General features: G+C 28.9%; 2 protein-coding genes across 2 annotated transcripts; one reads left to right on the forward strand and one right to left on the reverse strand.

Annotated features, from left to right (window-relative positions):
* Nucleotides 1-343: 343 nt before the first annotated feature.
* On the reverse strand, nt 344-1,819 carry LOC8283946 (RING-H2 finger protein ATL7). Its single transcript, XM_002519384.4, has one exon. It carries the CDS (start codon nt 1,560-1,562, stop codon nt 573-575), a length of 990 nt encoding a protein of 329 aa, XP_002519430.2. The 5' UTR covers nt 1,563-1,819; the 3' UTR covers nt 344-572.
* A 1,756-nt stretch (nt 1,820-3,575) lies between these two features.
* On the forward strand, nt 3,576-5,576 carry LOC8283945 (purine-uracil permease NCS1). Its single transcript, XM_002519383.4, has one exon. It carries the CDS (start codon nt 3,681-3,683, stop codon nt 5,379-5,381), a length of 1,701 nt encoding a protein of 566 aa, XP_002519429.2. The 5' UTR covers nt 3,576-3,680; the 3' UTR covers nt 5,382-5,576.
* The last annotated feature ends 7,325 nt before the right edge of the window (nt 5,577-12,901 follow it).

A 12,901-nucleotide genomic window follows, 5' to 3' on the forward strand; every position in this document is an offset into this window, starting at 1 on the left:
CTCTCAGCAAGTGATTTTAACTAAATTAATTATAAGCTGTCGTTTTTTAAATTTTTATTAGATACTTTTAATATAGCTAATAGCTGATAAATACTTTAATATAACAAAACAGCTGTAACTAAACACCTTCGTAATGTTTAATTTAAAACATTGATTAACATTTCACTCTCGACAATCAAAGTGAAATGATTCAACATTGAATTTTTTTTGGTAATTACTTACTCTTTCTTTTCTTCGATGATTACATATTATTTTAAGCTGCTAAATGATTCAGCTTCTGGCCAATAGCTAATGATTCAGCTGTCTAATGAAAAAGATAATAATAATAAATGGAGAAAAGACAAACAGAAGAACCATCTAATATAATAACAATTATATGGAACCTACAGATGATCAACTTGAGTTGATACTGTCTTGTTAGAATATATAAAGGATCTATGAAATGAATATGAAATTGGAATCAATACATGAAATAATTCAGGCTATCCTAAAGCAAAAGATTTATTAACCATGCATGACCTAGACAGAAAAGAAAAAGAAACAAGAAACAAGAAGAGATCTACACAAAGATCTTAACAAGGAAGAGTATCATGACTAGTCACAGCACTTTGGCCAAACCTTATTTGAGAGAAAGATCTCAATAATCTTGAAGAAACTCGATCTAACTGCCTCATAGATATTGCTCTATATGTTCTATTTTCCACAGAAATGCCCTTCAAAGAAGAATCACATTTAGATGGTGAAGAAGAAGATGCAGAAGAAGAACAAGAAGAAGAAGCCTTTTCATGATCATCACTCTCTGCTTGTATATCGATAATAACAAAACATTGATCCATTGATAAAGATCTCTTCAACTTCGTGAAGCTTTGTTGCTTCCCTTCCACAGGTAAAACTAGTGATAAACTATGTAGCAACTTTCTTGTTGATTGCAATGAAGCAGCAGCAGCTGCAGTAGATGCATTGACACTATTAGTACTAATACCAGTACTGGTGCTGGTACCATCTTCATCTCCTTGTTCAAGAAACTGTGCTAAATTCTGAGTATTTCTTTCTCTTCTACCAATATTAATAGATGGCGATTCTCGTAAAACAGAAGTAATATGGTGATCGCTGTTAGGTGTAGAAGCAGCTGCAGCAGGAGGAGGAGGAGAAGAAACTATCGGTGCTCTACAAATTGGGCAGTTTGTATGAGCTGAAAGCCAACCATCAATGCATGGGACATGAAAAACATGTCCACAATTAGGCAATGAACGTACCTTGTCACCATCTTCAAGTTCGCCTAAACAAATAACGCATTCTGTTTGATCATGATCAACTTTCGAGTAGAGAAGAATCGGGATTGCTTTTAGGACATCTTCTTCTACTCCTGTTCTCATTTCTTGCACTGGAATAGTGAAAGAATCGTTAGTGGTGATTGATCTTCTTCTTCTGATGCAAAATCTAACTAGTAGAAGATGGTACGCAGCTATAATCATAGATACGCAACCAACAATTGATAAAGAAACGAGTAGTGGACTAACAAATAAGCCTTGAGGTTGTGATGGTGGCCCTAGAGGATCCATTGATGAATCCTCTGATTATAATCTAGAAATTGATATGATGATGATGGAGATGATAAATTTAGAGAAATGGGTCTTGTGGGATTTTGCATTTGATGTTAGATTTGGATGCTAAAAATGATGATTGATTAAATAACGAGAAGGAGCAGTGTCCAAATGGAGTTAAGTGAGGTTTGTTCCCATTTAAGGCGGGGCTCGATGTTGAATTGATTGCTTGTAAATTTGAGAGATTCAAGAAAAGAGTTGGACGTGGCATTCTTCGCTATGGAAGCTGAGATTGAGGATACGTGTGTGGTTCAGAATTCAACAATTGCCAATTGCTGATATAATATAGTGGAAAAGTGAATGAGTTTATTTAGAGATCATAGCTGACCTATTTAGTCTCATTCATTCCTTTTAATTATACAAGATGTAATAAAAGAATTAAATTTTTTTGTTTAACCTTCATATATGAGTCCATCTATATATTAAATTAAATTAATAAATAATTGAAATATATTTATTAATTTTAAATAATAAATTATACGTCAATTATTCAATATTAAAATATAAAATATTCATATATATATGTAATTTTTTTATTAATTTTAATATATATATCAAAACTAAATAAAAATCCTATTGTATAAAATCTTATCCAATATAAATAGATCACCATAACTATATAAACTATATTCTCTTTTATTATTGGTATAATTTTATTTATAAATCTCTGAAATATTTTCAAAAAAAGTAGACCGTTATAATTTAAATTAAATTAATGTTTAAACTTGTTAGAAATGTGAGAATTCATCTAATGTAATGATAAGGAATTATATTCGAAATTTTTATTTTTAAAAATTAGACGCTCTTATCCATTTAAATTAGATTTTAAATATATTAAAATTTAATTATTAATATCGTAGCTATATAATAATTAAAAAGAAAATACTTATCTTTTTAAGATTGTCATAAAAAGCGATCAATTTCTAGTGATATTAATATTAGAAAGACTGTAACTTTAAAATTTTTGTACATTTAACAGATTTTGAATAATGGAATAAGAAAATCATTCTCAGTTACCGAAATAGAGACACTGTTTAGAACTTTAGGTAAAAGATATAGGAAACCAACTGTAGTAGTTAGTGAGAATATTTGATGTTGTCGAAGGTCATCGAGTTTTCCGTAACATGTAACATTTTCTTGCTGGACGGTGGCTGGTGCTTGTCAAAATGGTTAAAATGAAAAAGAATAATAACAATGAAAGTTTGTAAGATTTCCTCAGTTGTATATATACATATATAAATCACTTCTTTAGAGGCAGAAAATCTCCGTCAAGAACAAAGATGGAACATGTGAAAACAGGGTAAAAGAGAAAAGAAAAGAACAAAGATGGAAGATCCTTGCAGATGGAGTGAAAATCGTTATCAAGACATAAGATCCTGGACTATCAAATGACAAAAGAAACTAGAAAGCATCAAAAGGTAGGCCAGTTGAACGACCTCATTTAAAGGGAGCTGAAAGTAAAAAAGAAAATATTGGAAGGCATCAAACAGGATGTCAGTTAATTTCAGTACCAGTTGGAAAACCCATTTCTTTTTTTGGACTTTATTTACTTAGGAAAAGTGGCTGTCCCAACATTTAACAAGATTCCCTTACCCATTTCATATGGTTAACAATCTTAGATTTTCTTTTGAATAGACTCTGAATTCGATTATTTTCATCCATAGCTAATTAATATTGATGAGCGTTAATCACTTTTATAATGGTTCCATAATTAGATGATAATTTCCTATTGTATATTTCTATAGGAACACAAAAATCATAATTTTTTTTTTTCAAATGTTTGACTAAATGCAGCAATGAACCAAACAGCAGTAGAATCAGTATCATGATCTGTCGTTTAGATCAGGATCCAATTAAAAAAGAGGAGATTCCCAACCCCATGTTCCAAAGTGTAGATCATAGGAATCTTCAAGTCTCTATTTTGAAAGAAAAAAAGTTAAAGATAGTGACAGTGCTACCAATAGTTGAAATTGCCAGCATTCCCAACCACATATTTCTATCTTCAATAGATACCACAGATTCTACGTCTCAGAAAAAGAACCAAATCCTGAATCTTTAAGTGAAAACACCATAACAATGGTGTCCAAATGTTTCAATCTCCATCTCCATCTCACCACTGCAAAACCCAAAAGCTCAAGGCTACCTCATTTTCCAAGTAACCCTTTAACCCCAACTGTCACAACTACTAAATTAAACTTTCCATATGGTCAAAACCAGTTTCTCCCCAAGAAAAGATTCACCCTTTTGAACACGCATCATATGGGATCAAGTCAGTATTATAAAAGTTCAGAATTTGATGAATTTGAACCTGATCCAACACTTACTAATGATGACCTTAAGCCAACAACACCAAGTCAGAGGACTTTTTCAGGATGGGAAATGGCTAGTTTGTGGATTGGTCTTGTTGTTGGTGTACCATCATATTACTTAGCAGGTAGTCTTGTTGATCTTGGTATGGCTTGGTGGCAGGGTATAGCTACTGTCGTTACTGCTAATATTATCCTATTAGTTCCACTAGTTTTGACAGGGCATCCTGGCACTCGTTATGGCATATCTTTTCCGGTCTTGGCTAGATCATCTTTTGGAATTCATGGTGCTCATATTCCTACAATTCTTAGAGCGTTAGTTGGTTGTGGATGGTATGGAATTGAGACTTGGATTGGTGGGGAGGCAATTTTCGTTCTTTTGCCTAAAGTCATCAAAGAGTCTTCATGGTCTCAATTATTGCCTTGGCTTGGTACTTCTCCACTTGAATTTGCTTGTTTTATTGTGTTCTGGGTAGCTCAGTTTGCTGTTGTTTGGAAAGGAATGGAAGGAATTAGAGAGCTAGAGAAATACTCAGCTCCAATTCTAATCTCACTTACTTCTTGTTTACTAATTTGGGCCTATGTTAAAGCTAGTGGTTTTGGTCATATGCTTTCTTTGTCTTCTAGACTATCTTCTTCTCAATTTTGGGCTCTTTTCTTTCCTTCACTAACAGCAAATATAAGTTTCTGGTTTACTCTTGCATTAAACATACCTGATTTTACAAGATATGCAAAGAGCCAAAAAGACCAAATTATTGGTCAAGCTGGTCTTCCAATTTTTATGGGTGCATTTACTTTTGTTGGTCTAGCAGTAACCTCATCTACAAAAGTGATTTTTGGGAGAGTAATATCTAGTCCAATTCAGCTTCTTGATCAAATTGGAGGCTTCACTACAATGATTCTAGCAATTATTGGGATTAGCCTAGCTACTATAACAACTAACATTGCTGCAAATGTTGTAGCACCTGCTAATGCACTTGTCAATCTTAGCCCATCAAAGTTTACATTTAGAAGAGGTGCTCTTTTAACTGCATTGCTTGGTATTGCATTTCAGCCTTGGAGATTACTTCAATCAAGTGAAAGTTTTGTCTATACTTGGTTAGTTGGCTACTCTGCACTGTTGGGTCCAATTGGTGGTATATTACTAGCAGATTACTATCTTATTAAGAGGACAAATTTAAGTGTCAAGGACTTGTACACTTTGAGTCCATATGGAGCATACTATTATTCAGGAGGTTACAATTGGGTTGCAGTGATTGCTCTTGTTATTGGGATTTTGCCTGTGATTCCAGGTTTCCTGGAAAAGGTTGGAATTTTGTCTGCAGTTCCAAATATCTTTGTTGTTATATACAATAATGCTTGGTTTTTCAGCTTCTTCTTTGCAGGTTTTCTTTATTGGATTCTGTCACTTACAAAAGGAAAACATAAGAAATTACTACCTATAGAACCTCTTTTGCCTGGTGCAACCTGATATAATTTCTTCTGTTTTTCTTTTTCTTTTTTTTAGTACAGGAAAATTGCATAGTGTATTGGATACTTGAGTATGTTTCTGGCATCCTGTATAAGCTTCCAGCAAAAACTTTGGTTCATGTATACAGCTTGAATATTAAAGAAGTTCATACCCCGAAATTCTATTCTTTTTCAATAATACTTGTGTTCTAACAAATCTTTGTTAGAGGCATACATAATGTACACAATCTCATTATTCAGCAAGATTTATACAATTGAGAGAAGCCAGAGGCTATCAAACACAAAACTAGAAAGTGCACCAGCAACAGCACAAGAAAACAACTGATGACCTTAGTTGTTGGATCCTATTTACAACATCTGGCTACTGCTAGTCTTATAACAACTAGTATAATTCATCAGAAATACTCAATCTGGTCAGCTTTAAGACCCTTTTCACATCAAGACTCTCTCTTCGAAACAGAACCCTATTTCCTCTCAATACAGAGATAATACACAGCAGAAAGTAAACATGATGGCCTGATTTCAAGCGATTCATTTTTTTTTTTCTTTCCAATTGTCCTTCTGCATAACTAATTTATCTCCCTTCTCTCAGTACATGGAATCCTAATTAATGCTGCAAACATGAAGAATCTGTCTCTAAATCTACAGGAAAAAGAATAGATGATCAACAGCTTCCATACAAAACACAAGTATCAGAATCAGTGACACCCCATTTTCTCAATTTATCTCTTGGGGATATTTTCAGCTCCCTAATAAACTAACTTCTCCAGAGGAACTTCTTCAAAGTATTTCTCAAATGCTCACAAGCAGCACTGACAAAATAAAAATTGCAATCTCTGCTGTATCTCCTTGAAGCCTATTAAGACCAAGTTTCTAGAGTTAGAGAACACTCAAAAGGGTCTATTTTAAGGGAAGGCCTAATGGGAAGAATGAATATGTTTACAGAACATGATCATGACAAGGACATGCATATCTAGCTAATGTCTCCTCTATGATGCATATATATAGATAGTTGAAAATCTACCAAAGTAAACATTTCTTTCTTGCTGGAATTATGTAGGTAGTTAATCTCAGAAGCAAATGAAATTTTGAGAAACGATAAATATTTTAGGAAAAAGTACAAAAATATACCTTGTGATTACACGCTTTTGCACTCAGAGAACTGTGGTTTTTTTGTAACAAAAAAATACCTTGTGATTTAGTTCTTTTACATTTTTACTACCTTACAAATTAATATCTTTAGATTTCTATGATTTAATATTAGTATAATATTTATTTTCAATAATAAAATTATTTTATAGATGATTTACCATCAAATCAACTATAATGGTACTTTTAAAAATATTATAATTTTATTTTAAAAATTATTTTTTTATTCTTAATAAAATTAAAAAATATATTATTTTATTTAATATAAATTCAATGTAATTAGTTATACGCAAAATCACTTAACGAGTGATTTTTTGTTATTAAAAATAAGTATTATACTAATATTAAATTATAAAAATCTAAATATATTAGTTTGCAAGATAGTAAAAATATAAGAAAATTAAATCACAAAGTACTTTTTTGTCACGAAAAAAACCACAATCCTTTAAGAGCAAAAGCGTTAAATCACATGATACTTTTTTATATTGTTCCTAATATTTTATATATGGAAAAAGAAAATTAATCTTGATATATTATATACATATAATAAGAACAATTAAATAGTACTAAAATTACAATTTAATTTGAATAGTATGGAACTGTTGAAATGTTGAATAATGTTTTCACTTAGTAATTTCATATTTTCTTAGGAATCTGCTGCCAAAGCAATTAGCAATATGTTTTTCATTTTCATTTATACTCCCTTCAAAGGAAAAATAATAAATAAATCCATCGATCTATTGACAAAAATAAGAATATATATATGTGTGTGTGAAAACATAATAAATCTGATAAATTTTCCAACACATTCCATTAAAGCATAATGTCTAATAAATTGTATTAAAAGGAATAAAAGAATAGAAAAACAACACCAACAAATACTGTAGATATAAATAAATTTTCGAGTTTCTTCCCTAAAAAGAAAGTTAACAAACAAGTGCATGTTTCCATAACAAAATGTAGTTAAATTGATCATCACTCTCACTCCCACCATTATTTTAAGAAAAATATATTTCATTTACAAAAAAAATATACAATCCAAGAGCGTGTAGAAGAAATGACAATGATATTTTCTAACTTACCTAAGATCTTAAATACAAATTTTAAATATGCAGTTACGTTGAAACTCTTGAGATAGTGTTTTGTCATCTATAAAAATCATGTCTGGAGCGCTCTAGATTAACTTTAAATATATATACATAAAAAAAGGAAAATGAGTACAAACATCCTCTGCTTAAACATTGTCTCATTGAAAAAAAAAATCATTTTGTAAAAAGTTCAGTAGAATAAAAGCTTAAAAAGAAAAAAAAAATGCAACCACTAAGGTAAAAAATCAGTTAAATACTAATTCAAAAAATTGCATCCACATATTTAATATAATAATGGGTTCCTCATTTGTAATTTAAGAAAAAAATACAACCTAAAGAAATGGGTAATTGATTCTATTCTGAGTTTTACACTTACAATATAACAAATATATATTTGTCAGTTATCTCTTAACTTTATATTAATATTATGTGTTATTTATATATATGCTTATTTTTTGTAAAAATGTTAGCACATCGATGCCTTATTGATTAGAATCAAGTTTTGCTCATTTGACCAATCAATAGAATCAAGTTTCTTTTTTTATTTTTTGGGAATAGAATCAAGTTATTATAGTAACGCAAACATATGCTTGTTATATAATACTCACTAAAATTTTAATTAAAAGGACCCTAAATAATCTTGTAATTAAGCATGTGACTAAAATTATGAATTGTTTATTTCAATTTAATCTTCATATGCAAAAGTCAAGTCTAAAAGGGCATTCCTCCATCAAACAAACAAACAATTATACAAAGTTTCAAACGTGAATTGGAAGTGGTCTACCCATAAATTTGAAAGGTAAATGGATTTGCTTCTCTATTTATTAATAACTTTTACAGCTAATATATGTGAAAGTGATTGTATTATGCTCTTGAACTTGAATTCAATAAGTTTGAAGGGCATCATTTTCAACATTATTAGATTTTCTTTTCATTGTTTTTTAATAGTTAAGAAGAAGAAAACTGTTCAATGGGTTCTCCATTAGATTCTCTCTTCTTTTTATTTCAAAACCTAAAGTTTGAAGATGGAGTGTTCTTCCTAATCCTAAGCAAATGGTGTCCCCTCTCAAATCTCTAGGCTTTCTATTTCCTTCCCAAGTTTCTAGTATAAGTCAATTAAAATAGTGAAATATAAGTCTCATCTTGCTTCGGTTGCATTAAAACTCTCGAAATAGTGTTTTGCTACACATAAAATTATATTCACCATAATCTAAACTAACTATAAACCCAAAAACTAACTAGAGTTAAAAAGGAACCAATAATTGCATAATTAAGATTATCATATATAAATAAAGTTTTAATGAAGAGAGTTTTTTGGTTAAGCATTGGTTACTGAGTACTACACAAATTTCTGTCCTTGAAAATAAAAAAGCTAGAAAAATAGGAAAGCCCTCCCTACCATATTAAGATGAAAATAAAAATAAATTTTCATATGATATTTTGTCAGTTGAAGCCAAACATATAAAACAAAAAAAAAAATAGTTGTATATATTTTAACATATTGTTACTTTTGTTTTAAAAAATTAAATTTAAGGAGTTTTTTATTTAAAATGAATAGCTCCAAGAGGACTATTTTGTGAAAGAAGGTTTTATTTCTGACTATCAATAATGGAATATTTAAAATTCATTTCATGTAATCGACACTAATGAATTACTTCTAAGTAAATAAATTGAAAACATAAATTAGTTAAAGAAATGCATAGAGTTTGACTTAAACTCTTAGTTTAAACATAATATCTGCACATCAAAATGATGCAATTGCAATCTGCTTCATTAATGCATTTAATGTTTTGATAATTAAGATAAATTTTATAATAACTCAGAATTATATCACATAAAATATTATTTACTTTAGTTTCATCGGGTTTCACAATTTTATTCTTTTATAAATTTAGAAATATTTAAAAAAGTCATCCATTCTAAAATCTTTAGATTTTTTAAATTTAACTTTGAAAATAATCAAAAAAAAATTCATAAACTTTTTACATATATATTATTAACCATTCTTTATTCTATTTTAATATATAATTCGATTCATTCATATATTTTAGTGATTTACCATTTTAGATATTTATTAAAAACTACTCTTTATTCTATAATATCTTTCTTTCATTCCAAATCTCAAATTTCAAAGTCCACTTTCGGTCATAATCATATCCTTTCTCTAGCCAAGTTATCACAAATTTGAAATCCATGGGCAGTGTGTGTAATATATATATATATATGTATATATATACTTGTTACTATTATTATATTAATTATTTTTTGCAAAAAAAAAAATATAAGTTAAATTTATATTGCATTGACCTCCTCTAGAATATATATATATATATATATATAAAAGAAGAGGTGCCTATTGAGATACAAAGTAAGAAAATACATAAAATAATGTGTATTAAACATTACCAAAGAAAAAACATAAAATACTAAAGAGCTGACGTGGAGAGAAACCATGCAACGAATGGAGAAGAAAGGACAAAAATTATAATAAAAAATAAAACAGGAGCCAATATTAAAAGCATAGATTAAAAAAGAAAAGTATATAAAATTCTTTTGAAACAGCTTGGCACCAACATCAACTGCACCCAAAATACCATAACTTTGAATTATACCCACAAAAGAAGAAGATTGCTTTTGGTAGGGTTAATGTGAGAAACTCATTGACTTATGGCACTCTCGTGCCTCACTAATAATATTTTAAAGGGTACAGTGACCTAAGATCAAAAGGCATTTAATAGTTTGAGAGAATGATTTTAGGAGATATAGACCCACCCAATTATTATTTAGATTATTTGAACTGTTTTAACCACCTCATCAATAATTATCCACTCCCTTCTCTCTTTTTTTTATTATTCTTTTCACTATTTAGTGTTCATTATTAACCATTTGTATTCAAATATATGAAAATTTTTATTTAATTATATATCCCAAATGGATAATTTTTTTACGAAAATATAAATGTTCCATTTATAAGAATTAACAATTATATTTTGATGTATAAAAAAATTAAATATCAAAAAATATATTGATATTTATTTATAATATTCATCAATCATGTTAATAGAGCAGTAAATTGTAATTCTGCAGGAAGACACTCCATTCTATAGTACTAAGCCACATATAAGTGTCTCTTAGACCAGTCCGATTATTTAAATATCGAATTGAATTTCTTCTTTCTCCTCACTACTTTAAAGAGAAAGAATTCAACTCTCCTATAACGAAGCATCATAAAATTTTTATAGAATGAGAATTCAATACTCTTATAATAGATTACCATAAAATTTTATAAAATAATAATATTTATTTATTAAGATTAATTAATATGTAATAAGAAGAAAAATGAAGTATCACCACCCTAAAATATCAGTGTTGAGCCGAAAACTCAAACTTTAGTGAAAAAAAAAGGGAAAAAGAAAAAAAAACTCCTAGAGTTTGTAAATATATTAGCAACTAATATATTCATAAATCTTTTTCTTAAAAAGAAATAGTTTCACCATACATGTGTGCGTTTTATACTTGTAATCAAACTGAAAATTAAGAAGACAAATTAGTGATTGAATGATATACCAAAAGAGACCTGTGTTTATCACTTATTATAATGCAGAAATTGAATACAAGAATATTATAATTTCCCATCTCAAACTCTGGATTTTCTATTAAGATTCACGATATGGTTTCTTGAATAGATCCAATGCAAGACCCAACAAACTAGGGTTACTATATACAAACAAAACAAAAAAAGTATTTGAAAATCCACTCAAGTCTACCAGTTTAAAACTAATTTTTTCTATATACATATTAATATAAACACATGCAAGTTAGGAATATAATTGTTTATATAAAAATCTTCTTAAGGGTCAACAGCTGTAATCCATGGAGCCTAATTGTCTTAATAGTTTCTTAATTATTCTTAATTTTAGATTACTGTCTATAAGTGGAACTAGACCCTCTGTTTAGCTTAGCTGGGTTCACATTCTGACAAGAATTTAACTCATTAATTCATGCAAATTAAACGTGAGTAGTACGTGGAGCCAGCCATATTATGCTTGTGTAATAATTCTAGTCATAAACATATTAATTAAGGTGATAATTATGCCAAAGGTGCATTGTTTTTGTTTATGACAACAAAAATTGAATGAATTTTATTAACCACCTAAAATTATAAAAAAAAAAAAAAGATTTGAGATATAATGTATTACGTAAAATATCCTATTATATAGTATTGTACCATTGTACAGTAATCAAACTGTAGACTGAAAACTATATATTATAAATGTAACACATAATAAAAAATATTTTATATTTAAATTAAAAAAACACGCACAACCATATATAGAACAGTAGTTGATTAGAAATTTAGATGATAATCATTTCAATTAGAATTGTCATTTGGGCAGTTAAAGAAGCATCCAAGAATATTACTTAAACTTTTTATCTGAATTGGTCAGAATTGTGAAACCAGAAATGTAACTCTTATCTGAATATTTCTCACGAGTACTAATCGAAATAATTTATATGAATTTAATTATTTCCGGCAGCCATACATCCCTTTTTATTTGGTTAATTCTCACCCAGCTCAAGAAACACTGCATTTGAATCATTCATCAAAAGTTTTTAATTGAATACTGCTTCACAAAAATTATTTAATTAATTTGCTGTAGTTTCCATGCAAAGAACCTTATATATATATATATATATATATATATATATATATATATACACACACTTTTGTGAATTGATCAATTAATCCATAATATCAATATCATCCCAACCCCATCAGCAAAAGACATAATTATTTTATAACAATTACTAAACTATGTCAACGAGAGAAAGCACTCTTGTTAATGATAATATAATCTTTCCATTTCATTAATCTATTTATAAAAGCTGAACCTTAAATATTTATAATTAAAATAATAATTACAGTAATATATATATATATATATATATATATATAAAGATTGCAGGAAAATTTCAAAGGGTTGGCACTTTATTTTTCAGAAAAAAAAAAAGAGATTATTTCTAATTTTTAATTTGGGCCAAAAGTCTACGTGTAAACAAAGGAGATAATTGGTTGGTCGGCTAATCCGACGTAGTGGGAAGCTTAAAAAGTCATCTAAAATTCATTAACACAGCAGAAATTAGCAATAACCTATACATATAATAATGCATGAACTTTTCATATATATTTTGACCTAATTAATTGATATGATTTTGTAGTAAGTATGAATATACACTTCTACACATATAGAATTTGAAAAAAAAGAACAAGAAAAATAGAGCC

The sequence above is a fragment of the Ricinus communis genome, chromosome 10 (genome assembly GCF_019578655.1).
Source record: "Ricinus communis isolate WT05 ecotype wild-type chromosome 10, ASM1957865v1, whole genome shotgun sequence".
NCBI classification, from domain to species: Eukaryota; Viridiplantae; Streptophyta; class Magnoliopsida; order Malpighiales; family Euphorbiaceae; genus Ricinus; species Ricinus communis.

What these genes read in the sequence shown, in the direction of transcription:
- LOC8283945 (XM_002519383.4), top strand. Translation starts at nt 3,681, where the DNA reads ATGGTGTCCAAATGTTTCAATCTCCATCTCCATCTCACCACTGCAAAA.
- LOC8283946 (XM_002519384.4), bottom strand. Translation starts at nt 1,562, where the DNA reads ATGGATCCTCTAGGGCCACCATCACAACCTCAAGGCTTATTTGTTAGT.